At 56.9% G+C, this 14,717-nt stretch overlaps 1 protein-coding gene, 1 pseudogene and 1 gene segment (V, D, J or C); all 3 read right to left on the bottom strand.

Annotated features, from left to right (window-relative positions):
* Positions 1–2,535: 2,535 nt before the first annotated feature.
* On the bottom strand, positions 2,536–4,615 carry LOC101689439. The segment is given in 3 exon segments: positions 2,536–2,995; positions 4,402–4,535; positions 4,590–4,615. Coding segments are annotated over 3 exon segments (480 nt in total).
* A 1,936-nt stretch (positions 4,616–6,551) lies between these two features.
* LOC123387661 lies at positions 6,552–8,633 on the bottom strand (annotated as a pseudogene).
* Positions 8,634–10,573: 1,940 nt separating this feature from the next.
* The window catches only part of LOC101682709 (immunoglobulin lambda-1 light chain-like), a 1,123,284-nt gene continuing 1,119,140 nt past the window's right edge, over positions 10,574–14,717 (bottom strand). For 16 of the 19 annotated variants that reach the window (XM_045065721.1, XM_045065729.1, XM_045065741.1 and 13 more), the window contains 2 exons: positions 12,443–12,480; positions 10,574–11,033 (listed from right to left, as the gene is read on the bottom strand). In XM_045065721.1, coding sequence (XP_044921656.1) covers positions 10,714–11,033; positions 12,443–12,480 — 358 coding nt within the window. In that variant the 3' untranslated portion in view covers positions 10,574–10,713. Of the gene's footprint in view, positions 11,034–12,442; positions 12,482–14,717 lie in introns of all 19 variants that reach the window. The other 3 variants (XM_045065720.1, XM_045065734.1, XM_045065740.1) reach the window with 2 other exon arrangements.

Raw genomic sequence — 14,717 nt, 5'->3', positions numbered from 1 at the left:
ATACTCAGAAAACTATAAAGTACTCATGAAAGAAATTGAGGAAGACACAAAGATGGAAAAATGTTCCATGCTCCTGGATTGGAAGAATAAATATTGTGAAAATGTCTATGCTACCTAAAGCAATCTACGCATTTATTGAAATTCCTATCAAAGTACCATCCATCTTTTTCAAAGAAATGGAACAAATAATTCTAAAACTTATATGGAAACAGAAAAGACCTCGAATAGCCAAAGGGATATTGAAAAAGAAAGCCAACGTTGGTGGCATCACAATTCCGGACTTCAAGCTCTATTACAAAGCTGTCATCATCAAGACAGCATGGTACTGGCACAAAAACAGACACATAGATCAATGGAACAGAATAGAGATCCCAGAAATAGACCCTCAACTCTACAGTCAACTAATCTTCGACAAAGCAGGAAAGAATATCCAATGGAAAAAAGACAGCCTCTTCAATAAATGGTGCTGGGAAAATTGGACAGCCACATGCAGAAAAATGAAATTGGACCATTTCCTTACACCACACACAAAAATACACTCAAAATGGTCCTTCTGTCTTTAACATTGTGTCTATCTTTCAGGCTTTCCTCCCTTCCCAGCCAGTGAGATCCCAGGATTCCAGGGAGGAGCTTAGCCATTAGCCTGAAGACCGCTTTGGGTGGGACATGGTCTACACAAGCATGGTAAACATAGGGAAGGAGCAGAGGGTGGACTGTCCTGTCCTGCTGGCCTGTCTTCTATTCTGGAATATTCTTTTGGCTATTTTGGGTAAGAATGAAACTACCCCATGAGGAAAATTGAAGATTCCTTTTATCCCAGAGGCCAGAGGGCTGGTCAACTGGAGAAGAAGATCTGAGTCCCAGCGTCGAGGACAGGAAGGGGTCACGGGAACTGGCCCATCCTGTCCCCACCAGGTGCTGCAGAGCAGGAATAGGCTACAGGGGGTGAGATGGCCAGACAAAAGTGAACTTTCCAGATTGCCAGAGCAATTCAGACCCCAGTCAGAGTCAGGACAGAAAGGAGAGAAAAATGCCCCCAAATTTGATTCTGGTCAGGAAAGAGAGAATGGGGGAGACTCACCTGGGACAATCACCTGGATCCCTCTGCAGAACATATAACAGAGTGACACAGCCTGGAACACAAACCCTCTGTCGCCCCCGGCAGCACAGGGCCGCCCTGACAAAACCAGGCCCACCTGCAGCTGCTTGGGAGGCTCAAGGTCCAGCCTCCTCCTTGGGGGGCTGGTCTGGCCCATGGGAGCTTGAGAGGGGGCTCCCTCCCCACCCCCATCTTCAGGTCCTTGGTGGCGGGGAGGGTGAGCTTCCACCAGTCCTGAGCCATGGAGGGGCAGCGGGGAGAGTCTGAGTGACATATCCCATCCCAGGGAGCTTCCTGGAAGGAGCTCTGTGTGTGGCTCGGCTTGCTTGGGGAATGCCACCCGGCAGAACCGACAGACCTGTTTCCACCACAGACATGATGGGGCCTGTGCCCTTGGCTGAGCGGAGGCCCATGGAGGCTTCTGGATGCCACCACACATCCTAGACACATGCCCAACCTGGCCATGTGCGCAATAGCAGACATGCGTGTGTACTAGCATGTGCATACGATCTGACCAGGTGTGTGCATGTGTCCAGTCTGTCTGTGGGACGTGGAGCTGGGTCCCGAGGTCCTGAGCTAGCTCCTAGCACAGTAGTCTCCTTGGTTCTCAGGGTCTATTGTCACCTCGTAAGAAGGTGAGCTGGCTTATGGTTCACAGATGTCCAGCACACACTACAGAATGTAAACTTGATTTTGAACTCATGGCTCCAGTGACTACCCATGGACATTTTGGTTTAGTGCTTGTGGTGGGGTCAGTGGTGTATTGGACTCTAAGGGGTCCCCACCTCCCAGGGACCCTGAATACAGTTGGGAGCCGATGACACATGTGGGAGGAGGAGCAGTCCTCAGTGGCAGTGGGGGATTGAGTGACTAGGGTCCAGGGACTGAGGGTCCAGTACTGAGTGCGACAGAGACGTCTGTGGGAGGGACACAGGACAGTGTTCCTGGGGAGGCAGGAGCAGGAGGCAGGAAGGGTGAATACTCTAGGCTGAAAATAGGGAAAATCTATACGGAGTAGATAACCAGCCAAAACATGGCAATGAGGGAGATACAAAGAAAGGAGAGTAGATATCTCAGAAAAGAGCTAGTCCCTGATGCGGAGGCCCCAGATCCAGGAAGGAGATCACACTGTCCAGGAGTCAATGGAGAACCAAGAGAAGCAGGCTTTGGTGTTCCTGGTGACTGATGTGGTTCACACAACAAGAGCAAGTAAAGAGACATTGGGGAAGGTGGTCTATCTTGGTTCTGTTGTTCGTATCTACTGCTCTGGAATTTTATCTGGCCCTACAGGTGAGAGTGAAACTTCCCCTCCCAAAACCAGGAGGACGTCTTCTGTAGACCTCTTTCCCCGCAGGCAGAAGAATTACATGTTCACCGCTAAAGGCGGTCAATTTCAGGACACAGAGTGTTTGAGAAGCAATGAGCAGAGAGGATGATTTCTGATTGAATAAAGGACACTTTATTGAGTGTTGACGGGGTGCAGGGAGAAGGGCTGGGATCACCCTGGGGGGAGAAAAGATCGTCCTGGAGGTCCTGTGGCTCCAGGTCCCGCTGGGTGGGGGAGGGTGTCGGGGACCTAAGAGCACTGTGAGGGGACCACCTTCTTCTCCACGGTGTTGCCCTCGTGCGTGACCAGGCAGCTGAAGCTGCTGTGAGATTGCCACTTGTCAGGCGACAGGCTCAGGTAGCTGCTGGCCGCGTACTTGTTGTTGCTCTGTTTGGAGGGCTTGGTGGTCTCCACGCCCTGGGTGACGGGGCTGCCGTCTGCCTTCCAGGCCACCGTCATGCCGCTGGGGTAGAAGTCACTGATGAGGCACACCAGGGTGGCCTTGCTGGCGGCGAGTTCCTCAGAGGAGGGCGGGAAGAGCGTGACCGAGGGTGCGGACGTGGGCTGACCTGTGGGGATGGAGGGCAGCAGGTCAAGGTCAGAGGTTTCTTCTGTCAGCTCCTTCCTCTGTCCTGATGTACGGATGCAGCTGTGCCATGTCCCTGGCTTGGGCCTCAGGTGGCCCTTGCTGTCCTGGGCTCAGGTCAGCCTGGGCTGGGTCACTCATGTTCTGCTGGGAGACTCTGAGCATCACGGCCTCTAGTTTATGGGCCCTTCCATGGTCTCAGGCTCTCTCCAGGACACATTGCCTTGGAATTCACCCAGGCCAGCCCCAGACCTGGCCGGACTGGCCCTGAGACCCCGGGAGCCCTCTGGCTCTGTCTGTGCTTGGACCTCATTCTCGATGTGACCTCCCCCAGATTGCTTACCCGGGATTTCCTAGAGCTGGCCTGTCCCTGGTTGTAGGGCTCTGTTACCACGGGAGAAGGAGGAGTCCTGGCCCTAGACCCCCTCACAGCTTCACATCAGCTTTGACTCCCTCCAACAGACAGCCCCAACCGCGGGTACGGATGCTGAGTGGGGAAGGGCTGTGAGGCCCTGGTGCCCGACTGCAGAGAGTCCGCAGAGGCACAGTTTTCATGCGAGCTGTGTTTTTATTTCGGAGGCAGGCGCCAGGTCTGTTCTAGGATTCTGCCTGCTCTGCAAAGTTGTGCTGAGAGATCCATCTGTCCTAGACTTTCTGAGTGTCTGGCAGGCACTTTCCCTGTTACCTGTCCCTCTCAGTGTCCCCTGAGCCAAGTATCCATCTGCTCAGGGTGCTTTCCAGCTGTGGTGGGCTGGGGACGGATGGAGCTCTGCTGCCTGAGTGTCCTGAGACCGGTCCCGTTCATGTGTCTGACTGTCCCCAGGGAGGTTCGTGTTCCCAACACGCTGGGCCCCCTTCTCTGATTTCTGGGCTTGATCCTTGACCCCTTGTCCTCCATCCCCCTGCTTGTTCCAGGGTCAGCAGACTAAGGATCGCCTCACTGTGCACCAGGCAGTCCTCGGTCTGGGCCACCGCAGAGACAGTAGCCACAGCCTGAGCAGACTCCAGCCTCCTCCTCTCATCCGCTGGCCCTGATGGCAGGCTGAGCCTCCCTCCTCCTTGTCCACCACCCCAACTGCCCCCAGACTCTTGAAGCCAATCGACCCTGAGTGGGGAGCCCAGTTTCCGTGAGCCCAGAGGAGAACTCTCCTTTCAGGAGGGAGCTGGGCCCCCATAGAGGAATTACTTAGGGTTTGGGGTCTGGTCCCCTACAGCTCTGAACAGACATCGGACAAGATGACACCAGTGGAGGCACGAGGCGCAGACAAAGCGGACGAAAGGTACAGACCCACAGACCTTGAGCCTCAGCCCTGTCCAGATTGAAAGGAGCGAAGCACACCCCCAAATTGTACCCCAGATCCCAAAGGGGAGGGCAAGGGGGAGACTCACCGAGGACGGTCAGCTGGGTCCCGCCGCCGAACACTATACACTGTGACACAGCCTCGAGCACAAACCCTCTGTGAGCCCCTCCAGCCCTGCCCCAGGCCCACCTGCAGCTGCTCGGGAGGCCCAAAGTGCAGTGTCTTTGTCACGGGTGCTGGCCGGGCAGATGGGCGGTTGGGGGGGGGGGGTGGCACCTGGGGATCTGGAATTTCATGTCCATGGAGAGTTCAGAGTGCATCCATCCTCAGTCGTGCCGAGGAGCTGGGGAGATTGTCTGCCTGTGGCCTCGGAGTTCCCAGCGAACCCCATGCTGAGGAAGGATTGTGTGTCAGGGTGTCCTTGTGGAAGGTGTGAGGAGGCCTGTATCACACAGACATGATAGAGCTGAGACCCCTTTGCAGACTTGGGAGTCGTGGAGAGGGTCCTGAATACCACAACATCGTCAGCACATGCTGACGCAGGCCGTGCGGGTTTGGGGTCCGAAATGGAAAGTGGGTGGGAGGAGAAGCAGGTTCCCCTCAAGCACTCCGGATCCCTACAGTGGGCCCTGAGATCCAGAATGGTGTCCTTGCTGGTTCATGAGGAAGGAATAGGGGGTGGTTTTGTGTAGTCCCCAACCTGAGCCCGGGGAGAGCAGACGTCAGTCTGTAGGGATGTATGGGCTGAATGTCCACCTTAAAGTCCTGGGGGACCCGGTGGGTGTGGAGGCAGTGACTGCTTCCAGACGTTCTCCTAGAGTTTCGTTGTGGGGGTCTTGCTGGCCAGTGGAACAGGGTGTCCCCAGAACTCAGGACACATACTGTACCCTGGCAACGGACCTTCAAATGGTGAGGGGGCCCTGACCCCCACGGCCTTGGCTGGCACCCAGAGCTGGGATGACAGCTGCTGATGTCAGGCAGGGGACACACAGACCTAGCCTCCTTGTTTCTGTGAGTCGGTGGCACGCTGCGTCAGCACTGTTGCTCTCCTCCCTGATGTGCCTGGACCTCCCCGTGCAGACTGTCCACCCCGGGAGCTCATCATGTGTCTTGTCTCACACCATCATGTACTGGAACCTCCTGGCCTTCCATCTGGCACTGCCTGGCGCTGGTGGGGACTGCGGCGACAGAGCGTTCTTTGCTCATGTTCTACCCGGTGCTCGGAGTAGACCCTGTACTCTATCTCTTCCTGGTCCTTCTCGAGAGTTGCCCAGCATGGCTGCGTTTGGAAAGGGACCAGTGCCTTTGTGGTCATCGTGTGCGGTCATCGTGTGTGTGCATCGTGTGGATGTTTGTGTTCATTGTGCGTGTGTGTGCGGTGTTGTTCTCGCTCAGCACCCACACTAGACTCCTAAGTCGATGAGTCAGTTGAGAGATCTTGTGGCAGCCCATTTCTAGAATCAGACCCTAGATTTTAAGACAGAGGCCCCAGGCAGGTCACCCCAGCACAAGTAGCGGATTCCTGGGTTGCCTGGGCCTGGGAGGGTCCTAGAGAGCATAGATGGTGTCTGTCTCCCAGACAGAATGAATCCATGTGGGAACCAAGGGACAACATGGGAGAAGGAGCCCCCAGTGGGAGTGGGAGTGAGCGTGGGGGTGACCAATGTCCTCTCAGAGTGTTCTGCCCTGACAGTCATTGGTAGGGTCTGTGGTAGAGGACACAAACCATGTCCCGGGGGAGTCAGGTGAGGGTGTCCCCTAAGGAATGGCAGGTGTTCTAGGATGTGATCGTGGGAAAGGTCCCCAGGGGAACGGAACCCAGGGAACTCACCCCATGGAGAGGAGGGCCCTACAGGGAGAGGAGAGTGGACGTCTTATGATGGGTTCTAGTTCCAGATCCTGAGAGCCCGGGCTCGGGGAGACCCTCGAACATTTTCCCCACAGAATGGAGAGCCAATGTCAGCAAGGGCAGTAATGACTGACCGTGGCCAAGGTCCCCACAAAGAAAAGAAAGCATAGAACCATTGTGAGGGGTCGTCTTCTATCTTGGTTCTCCTGTAGGTATTTTCTGTTTAGAATATTCTTTGTCCTTTTAGGTGAGAGGGAAACTTCCCCTTCCCAAACTAGGAGTCTTCTCTAGACCCCTTTTCCCCGAGGCAGAAGAATTACATGTTCACCGCTAAAGGTGGTCAAGTTCAGGACACAGAGTGTTTGAGACGCAATGAGCAGAGAGGATGATTTCTGATTGAATAAAGGACACTTTATTGAGTGTTGACGGGGTGCAGGGAGAAGGGCTGGGATCACCCTGGGGGGAGAAAAGATCGTCCTGGAGGTCCTGTGGCTCCAGGTCCCGCTGGGTGGGGGAGGGTGTCGGGGACCTAAGAGCACTGTGAGGGGACCACCTTCTTCTCCACGGTGTTGCCCTCGTGCGTGACCAGGCAGCTGAAGCTGCTGTGAGATTGCCACTTGTCAGGCGACAGGCTCAGGTAGCTGCTGGCCCCGCGTACTTGTTGTTGCTCTGTTTGGAGGGCTTGGTGGTCTCCACGCCCTGGGTGACGGGGCTGCCGTCTGCCTTCCAGGCCACCGTCACGCCGCTGGGGTAGAAGTCACTGATGAGGCACACCAGGGTGGCCTTGCTGGCGGCGAGTTCCTCAGAGGAGGGCGGGAAGAGCGTGACCGAGGGTGCGGACGTGGGCTGACCTGTGGGGATGGAGGGCAGCAGGTCAAGGTCAGAGGTTTCTTCTGTCAGCTCCTTCCTCTGTCCTGATGTACGGATGCAGCTGTGCCATGTCCCTGGCTTGGGCCTCAGGTGGCCCTTGCTGTCCTGGGCTCAGGTCAGCCTGGGCTGGGTCACTCATGTTCTGCTGGGAGACTCTGAGCATCACGGCCTCTAGTTTATGGGCCCTTCCATGGTCTCAGGCTCTCTCCAGGACACATTGCCTTGGAATTCACCCAGGCCAGCCCCAGACCTGGCCGGACTGGCCCTGAGACCCCCCGGGAGCCCTCTGGCTCTGTCTGTGCTTGGACCTCATTCTCGATGTGACCTCCCCCAGATTGCTTACCCGGGATTTCCTAGAGCTGGCCTGTCCCTGGTTGTAGGGCTCTGTTACCACGGGAGAAGGAGGAGTCCTGGCCCTAGACCCCCTCACAGCTTCACATCAGCTTTGACTCCCTCCAACAGACAGCCCCAACCGCGGGTACGGATGCTGAGTGGGGAAGGGCTGTGAGGCCCTGGTGCCCGACTGCAGAGAGTCCGCAGAGGCACAGTTTTCATGCGAGCTGTGTTTTTATTTCGGAGGCAGGCGCCAGGTCTGTTCTAGGATTCTGCCTGCTCTGCAAAGTTGTGCTGAGAGATCCATCTGTCCTAGACTTTCTGAGTGTCTGGCAGGCACTTTCCCTGTTACCTGTCCCTCTCAGTGTCCCCTGAGCCAAGTATCCATCTGCTCAGGGTGCTTTCCAGCTGTGGTGGGCTGGGGACGGATGGAGCTCTGCTGCCTGAGTGTCCTGAGACCGGTCCCGTTCATGTGTCTGACTGTCCCCAGGGAGGTTCGTGTTTCCCAACACGCTGGGCCCCCTTCTCTGATTTCTGGGCTTGATCCTTGACCCCTTGTCCTCCATCCCCCTGCTTGTTCCAGGGTCAGCAGACTAAGGATCTCCTCACTGTGCACCAGGCAGTCCTCGGTCTGGGCCACCGCAGAGACAGTAGCCACAGCCTGAGCAGACTCCAGCCTCCTCCTCTCATCCGCTGGCCCTGACGGCAGGCTGAGCCTCCCTCCTCCTTGTCCACCACCCCAACTGCCCCCAGACTCTTGAAGCCAATCGACCCTGAGTGGGGAGCCCAGTTTCCGTGAGCCCAGAGGAGAACTCTCCTTTCAGGAGGGAGCTGGGCCCCCATAGAGGAATTACTCAGGGTTTGGGGTCTGGTCCCCTACAGCTCTGAACAGACATCGGACAAGATGACACCAGTGGAGGCACGAGGCGCAGACAAAGCGGACGAAAGGTACAGACCCACAGACCTTGAGCCTCAGCCCTGTCCAGATTGAAAGGAGCGAAGCACACCCCCAAATTGTACCCCAGATCCCAAAGGGGAGGGCAAGGGGGAGACTCACCGAGGACGGTCAGCTGGGTCCCGCCGCCGAACACTATACACTGTGACACAGCCTCGAGCACAAACCCTCTGTGAGCCCCTCCAGCCCTGCCCCAGGCCCACCTGCAGCTGCTCGGGAGGCCCAAAGTGCAGTGTCTTTGTCACGGGTGCTGGCCGGGCAGATGGGCGGTTGGGGGGGGGTGGCACCTGGGGATCTGGAATTTCATGTCCATGGAGAGTTCAGAGTGCATCCATCCTCAGTCGTGCCGAGGAGCTGGGGAGATTGTCTGCCTGTGGCCTCGGAGTTCCCAGCGAACCCCATGCTGAGGAAGGATTGTGTGTCAGGGTGTCCTTGTGGAAGGTGTGAGGAGGCCTGTATCACACAGACATGATAGAGCTGAGACCCCTTTGCAGACTTGGGAGTCGTGGAGGGGTCCTGAATACCACAACATCGTCAGCACATGCTGACGCAGGCCGTGCGGGTTTGGGGTCCGAAATGGAAAGTGGGTGGGAGGAGAAGCAGGTTCCCCTCAAGCACTCCGGATCCCTACAGTGGGCCCTGAGATCCAGAATGGTGTCCTTGCTGGTTCATGAGGAAGGAATAGGGGGTGGTTTTGTGTAGTCCCCAACCTGAGCCCGGGGAGAGCAGACGTCAGTCTGTAGGGATGTATGGGCTGAATGTCCACCTTAAAGTCCTGGGGGACCCGGTGGGTGTGGAGGCAGTGACTGCTTCCAGACGTTCTCCTAGAGTTCCGTTGTGGGGGTCTTGCTGGCCAGTGGAACAGGGTGTCCCCAGAACTCAGGACACATACTGTACCCTGGCAACGGACCTTCAAATGGTGAGGGGGCCCTGACCCCCACGGCCTTGGCTGGCACCCAGAGCTGGGATGACAGCTGCTGATGTCAGGCAGGGGACACACAGACCTAGCCTCCTTGTTTCTGTGAGTCGGTGGCACGCTGCGTCAGCACTGTTGCTCTCCTCCCTGATGTGCCTGGACCTCCCCCCCGTGCAGACTGTCCACCCCGGGAGCTCATCATGTGTCTTGTCTCACACCATCATGTACTGGAACCTCCTGGCCTTCCATCTGGCACTGCCTGGCGCTGGTGGGGACTGCGGCGACAGAGCGTTCTTTGCTCATGTTCTACCCGGTGCTCGGAGTAGACCCTGTACTCTATCTCTTCCTGGTCCTTCTCGAGAGTTGCCCAGCATGGCTGCGTTTGGAAAGGGACCAGTGCCTTTGTGGTCATCGTGTGCGGTCATCGTGTGTGTGCATCGTGTGGATGTTTGTGTTCACTGTGCGTGTGTGTGCGGTGTTGTTCTCGCTCAGCACCCCACACTAGACTCCTAAGTCGATGAGTCAGTTGAGAGATCTTGTGGCAGCCCATTTCTAGAATCAGACCCTAGATTTTAAGACAGAGGCCCCAGGCAGGTCACCCCAGCACAAGTAGCGGATTCCTGGGTTGCCTGGGCCTGGGAGGGGTCCTAGAGAGCATAGATGGTGTCTGTCTCCCAGACAGAATGAATCCATGTGGGAACCAAGGGACAACATGGGAGAAGGAGCCCCCAGTGGGAGTGGGAGTGAGCGTGGGGGTGACCAATGTCCTCTCAGAGTGTTCTGCCCTGACAGTCATTGGTAGGGTCTGTGGTAGAGGACACAAACCATGTCCCGGGGGAGTCAGGTGAGGGTGTCCCCTAAGGAATGGCAGGTGTTCTAGGATGTGATCGTGGGAAAGGTCCCCAGGGGAACGGAACCCAGGGAACTCACCCCATGGAGAGGAGGGCCCTACAGGGAGAGGAGAGTGGACGTCTTATGATGGGTTCTAGTTCCAGATCCTGAGAGCCCGGGCTCGGGGAGACCCTCGAACATTTTCCCCACAGAATGGAGAGCCAATGTCAGCAAGGGCAGTAATGACTGACCGTGGCCAAGGTCCCCACAAAGAAAAGAAAGCATAGAACCATTGTGAGGGGTCGTCTTCTATCTTGGTTCTCCTGTAGGTATTTTCTGTTTAGAATATTCTTTGTCCTTTTAGGTGAGAGGGAAACTTCCCCTTCCCAAACTAGGAGTCTTCTCTAGACCCCTTTTCCCCGAGGCAGAAGAATTACATGTTCACCGCTAAAGGTGGTCAAGTTCAGGACACAGAGTGTTTGAGACGCAATGAGCAGAGAGGATGATTTCTGATTGAATAAAGGACACTTTATTGAGTGTTGACGGGGTGCAGGGAGAAGGGCTGGGATCACCCTGGGGGGAGAAAAGATCGTCCTGGAGGTCCTGTGGCTCCAGGTCCCGCTGGGTGGGGGAGGGTGTCGGGGACCTAAGAGCACTGTGAGGGGACCACCTTCTTCTCCACGGTGTTGCCCTCGTGCGTGACCAGGCAGCTGAAGCTGCTGTGAGATTGCCACTTGTCAGGCGACAGGCTCAGGTAGCTGCTGGCCGCGTACTTGTTGTTGCTCTGTTTGGAGGGCTTGGTGGTCTCCACGCCCTGGGTGACGGGGCTGCCGTCTGCCTTCCAGGCCACCGTCACGCCGCTGGGGTAGAAGTCACTGATGAGGCACACCAGGGTGGCCTTGCTGGCGGCGAGTTCCTCAGAGGAGGGCGGGAAGAGCGTGACCGAGGGTGCGGACGTGGGCTGACCTGTGGGGATGGAGGGCAGCAGGTCAAGGTCAGAGGTTTCTTCTGTCAGCTCCTTCCTCTGTCCTGATGTACGGATGCAGCTGTGCCATGTCCCTGGCTTGGGCCTCAGGTGGCCCTTTGCTGTCCTGGGCTCAGGTCAGCCTGGGCTGGGTCACTCATGTTCTGCTGGGAGACTCTGAGCATCACGGCCTCTAGTTTATGGGCCCTTCCATGGTCTCAGGCTCTCTCCAGGACACATTGCCTTGGAATTCACCCAGGCCAGCCCCAGACCTGGCCGGACTGGCCCTGAGACCCCGGGAGCCCTCTGGCTCTGTCTGTGCTTGGACCTCATTCTCGATGTGACCTCCCCCAGATTGCTTACCCGGGATTTCCTAGAGCTGGCCTGTCCCTGGTTGTAGGGCTCTGTTACCACGGGAGAAGGAGGAGTCCTGGCCCTAGACCCCCTCACAGCTTCACATCAGCTTTGACTCCCTCCAACAGACAGCCCCAACCGCGGGTACGGATGCTGAGTGGGGAAGGGCTGTGAGGCCCTGGTGCCCGACTGCAGAGAGTCCGCAGAGGCACAGTTTTCATGCGAGCTGTGTTTTTATTTCGGGAGGCAGGCGCCAGGTCTGTTCTAGGATTCTGCCTGCTCTGCAAAGTTGTGCTGAGAGATCCATCTGTCCTAGACTTTCTGAGTGTCTGGCAGGCACTTTCCCTGTTACCTGTCCCTCTCAGTGTCCCCTGAGCCAAGTATCCATCTGCTCAGGGTGCTTTCCAGCTGTGGTGGGCTGGGGACGGATGGAGCTCTGCTGCCTGAGTGTCCTGAGACCGGTCCCGTTCATGTGTCTGACTGTCCCCAGGGAGGTTCGTGTTTCCCAACACGCTGGGCCCCCTTCTCTGATTTCTGGGCTTGATCCTTGACCCCTTGTCCTCCATCCCCCTGCTTGTTCCAGGGTCAGCAGACTAAGGATCTCCTCACTGTGCACCAGGCAGTCCTCGGTCTGGGCCACCGCAGAGACAGTAGCCACAGCCTGAGCAGACTCCAGCCTCCTCCTCTCATCCGCTGGCCCTGACGGCAGGCTGAGCCTCCCTCCTCCTTGTCCACCACCCCAACTGCCCCCAGACTCTTGAAGCCAATCGACCCTGAGTGGGGAGCCCAGTTTCCGTGAGCCCAGAGGAGAACTCTCCTTTCAGGAGGGAGCTGGGCCCCCATAGAGGAATTACTCAGGGTTTGGGGTCTGGTCCCCTACAGCTCTGAACAGACATCGGACAAGATGACACCAGTGGAGGCACGAGGCGCAGACAAAGCGGACGAAAGGTACAGACCCACAGACCTTGAGCCTCAGCCCTGTCCAGATTGAAAGGAGCGAAGCACACCCCCAAATTGTACCCCAGATCCCAAAGGGGAGGGCAAGGGGGAGACTCACCGAGGACGGTCAGCTGGGTCCCGCCGCCGAACACTATACACTGTGACACAGCCTCGAGCACAAACCCTCTGTGAGCCCCTCCAGCCCTGCCCCAGGCCCACCTGCAGCTGCTCGGGAGGCCCAAAGTGCAGTGTCTTTGTCACGGGTGCTGGCCGGGCAGATGGGCGGTTGGGGGGGGTGGCACCTGGGGATCTGGAATTTCATGTCCATGGAGAGTTCAGAGTGCATCCATCCTCAGTCGTGCCGAGGAGCTGGGGAGATTGTCTGCCTGTGGCCTCGGAGTTCCCAGCGAACCCCATGCTGAGGAAGGATTGTGTGTCAGGGTGTCCTTGTGGAAGGTGTGAGGAGGCCTGTATCACACAGACATGATAGAGCTGAGACCCCTTTGCAGACTTGGGAGTCGTGGAGGGGTCCTGAATACCACAACATCGTCAGCACATGCTGACGCAGGCCGTGCGGGTTTGGGATCCGAAATGGAAAGAGGGTGGGAGGAGAAGCAGGTTCCCCTCAAGCACTCCGGATCCCTACAGTGGGCCCTGAGATCCAGAATGGTGTCCTTGCTGGTTCATGAGGAAGGAATAGGGGGTGGTTTTGTGTAGTCCCCAACCTGAGCCCGGGGAGAGCAGACGTCAGTCTGTAGGGATGTATGGGCTGAATGTCCACCTTAAAGTCCTGGGGGACCCGGTGGGTGTGGAGGCAGTGACTGCTTCCAGACGTTCTCCTAGAGTTCCGTTGTGGGGGTCTTGCTGGCCAGTGGAACAGGGTGTCCCCAGCACTCAGGACACATACTGTACCCTGGCAACGGACCTTCAAATGGTGAGGGGGCCCTGATCCCCACGGCCTTGGCTGGCACCCAGAGGTGGGATGACAGCTGCTGATGTCAGGCAGGGGACACACAGACCTAGCCTCCTTGTTTCTGTGAGTCGGTGGCACGCTGCGTCAGCACTGTTGCTCTCCTCCCTGATGTGCCTGGACCTCCCCGTGCAGACTGTCCACCCCGGGAGCTCATCATGTGTCTTGTCTCACACCATCATGTACTGGAACCTCCTGGCCTTCCATCTGGCACTGCCTGGCGCTGGTGGGGACTGCGGCGACAGAGCGTTCTTTGCTCATGTTCTACCCGGTGCTCGGAGTAGACCCTGTACTCTATCTCTTCCTGGTCCTTCTCGAGAGTTGCCCAGCATGGCTGCGTTTGGAAAGGGACCAGTGCCTTTGTGGTCATCGTGTGCGGTCATCGTGTGTGTGCATCGTGTGGATGTTTGTGTTCACTGTGCGTGTGTGTGCGGTGTTGTTCTCGCTCAGCACCCACACTAGACTCCTAAGTCGATGAGTCAGTTGAGAGATCTTGTGGCAGCCCATTTCTAGAATCAGACCCTAGATTTTAAGACAGAGGCCCCAGGCAGGTCACCCCAGCACAAGTAGCGGATTCCTGGGTTGCCTGGGCCTGGGAGGGTCCTAGAGAGCATAGATGGTGTCTGTCTCCCAGACAGAATGAATCCATGTGGGAACCAAGGGACAACATGGGAGAAGGAGCCCCCAGTGGGAGTGGGAGTGAGCGTGGGGGTGACCAATGTCCTCTCAGAGTGTTCTGCCCTGACAGTCATTGGTAGGGTCTGTGGTAGAGGACACAAACCATGTCCCGGGGGAGTCAGGTGAGGGTGTCCCCTAAGGAATGGCAGGTGTTCTAGGATGTGATCGTGGGAAAGGTCCCCAGGGGAAAGGAACCCAGGGAACTCTCGGCACGGAGAGGAGGGCCCTACAGGGAGAGGAGAGTGGACGTCTTATGATGGGTTCTAGTTCCAGATCCTGAGAGCCCGGGCTTGGGGAGACCCTCGAACATTTTCCCCACAGAATGGAGAGCCAATGTCAGCAAGGGCATTAATGAGTGACCGTGGCCAAGGTCCCCACAAAGAAAAGAAAGCATAGAACCATTGTGAGGGGTCGTCTTCTATCTTGGTTCTCCTGTAGGTATTTTCTGTTTGGAATATTCTTTGTCCTTTTAGGTGAGAGGGAAACTTCCCCTTCCCAAACTAGGAGTCTTCTCTAGACCCCTTTTCCCCGAGGCAGAAGAATTATATGTTCACCGTTAAAGGTGGTCAAGTTCAGGACACAGAGTGTTTGAGACGCAATGAGCAGAGAGGATGATTTCTGATTGAATAAAGGACACTTTATTGAGTGTTGACGGGGTGCAGGGAGAAGGGCTGGGATTACCCTGGGCGGAGGGAAGATCGTCCTGGAGGTCCTTTGGCTCCAGGCCCCGCTGGGTGGGGGCGGG

Source organism: Mustela putorius, unplaced genomic scaffold, assembly GCF_011764305.1.
Source record: "Mustela putorius furo isolate JIRA1106 unplaced genomic scaffold, ASM1176430v1.1 tig00003858_pilon_pilon_pilon, whole genome shotgun sequence".
Taxonomy (NCBI): Eukaryota; Metazoa; Chordata; class Mammalia; order Carnivora; family Mustelidae; genus Mustela; species Mustela putorius.
This window is presented reverse-complemented; position numbering and strand designations above follow the sequence as displayed.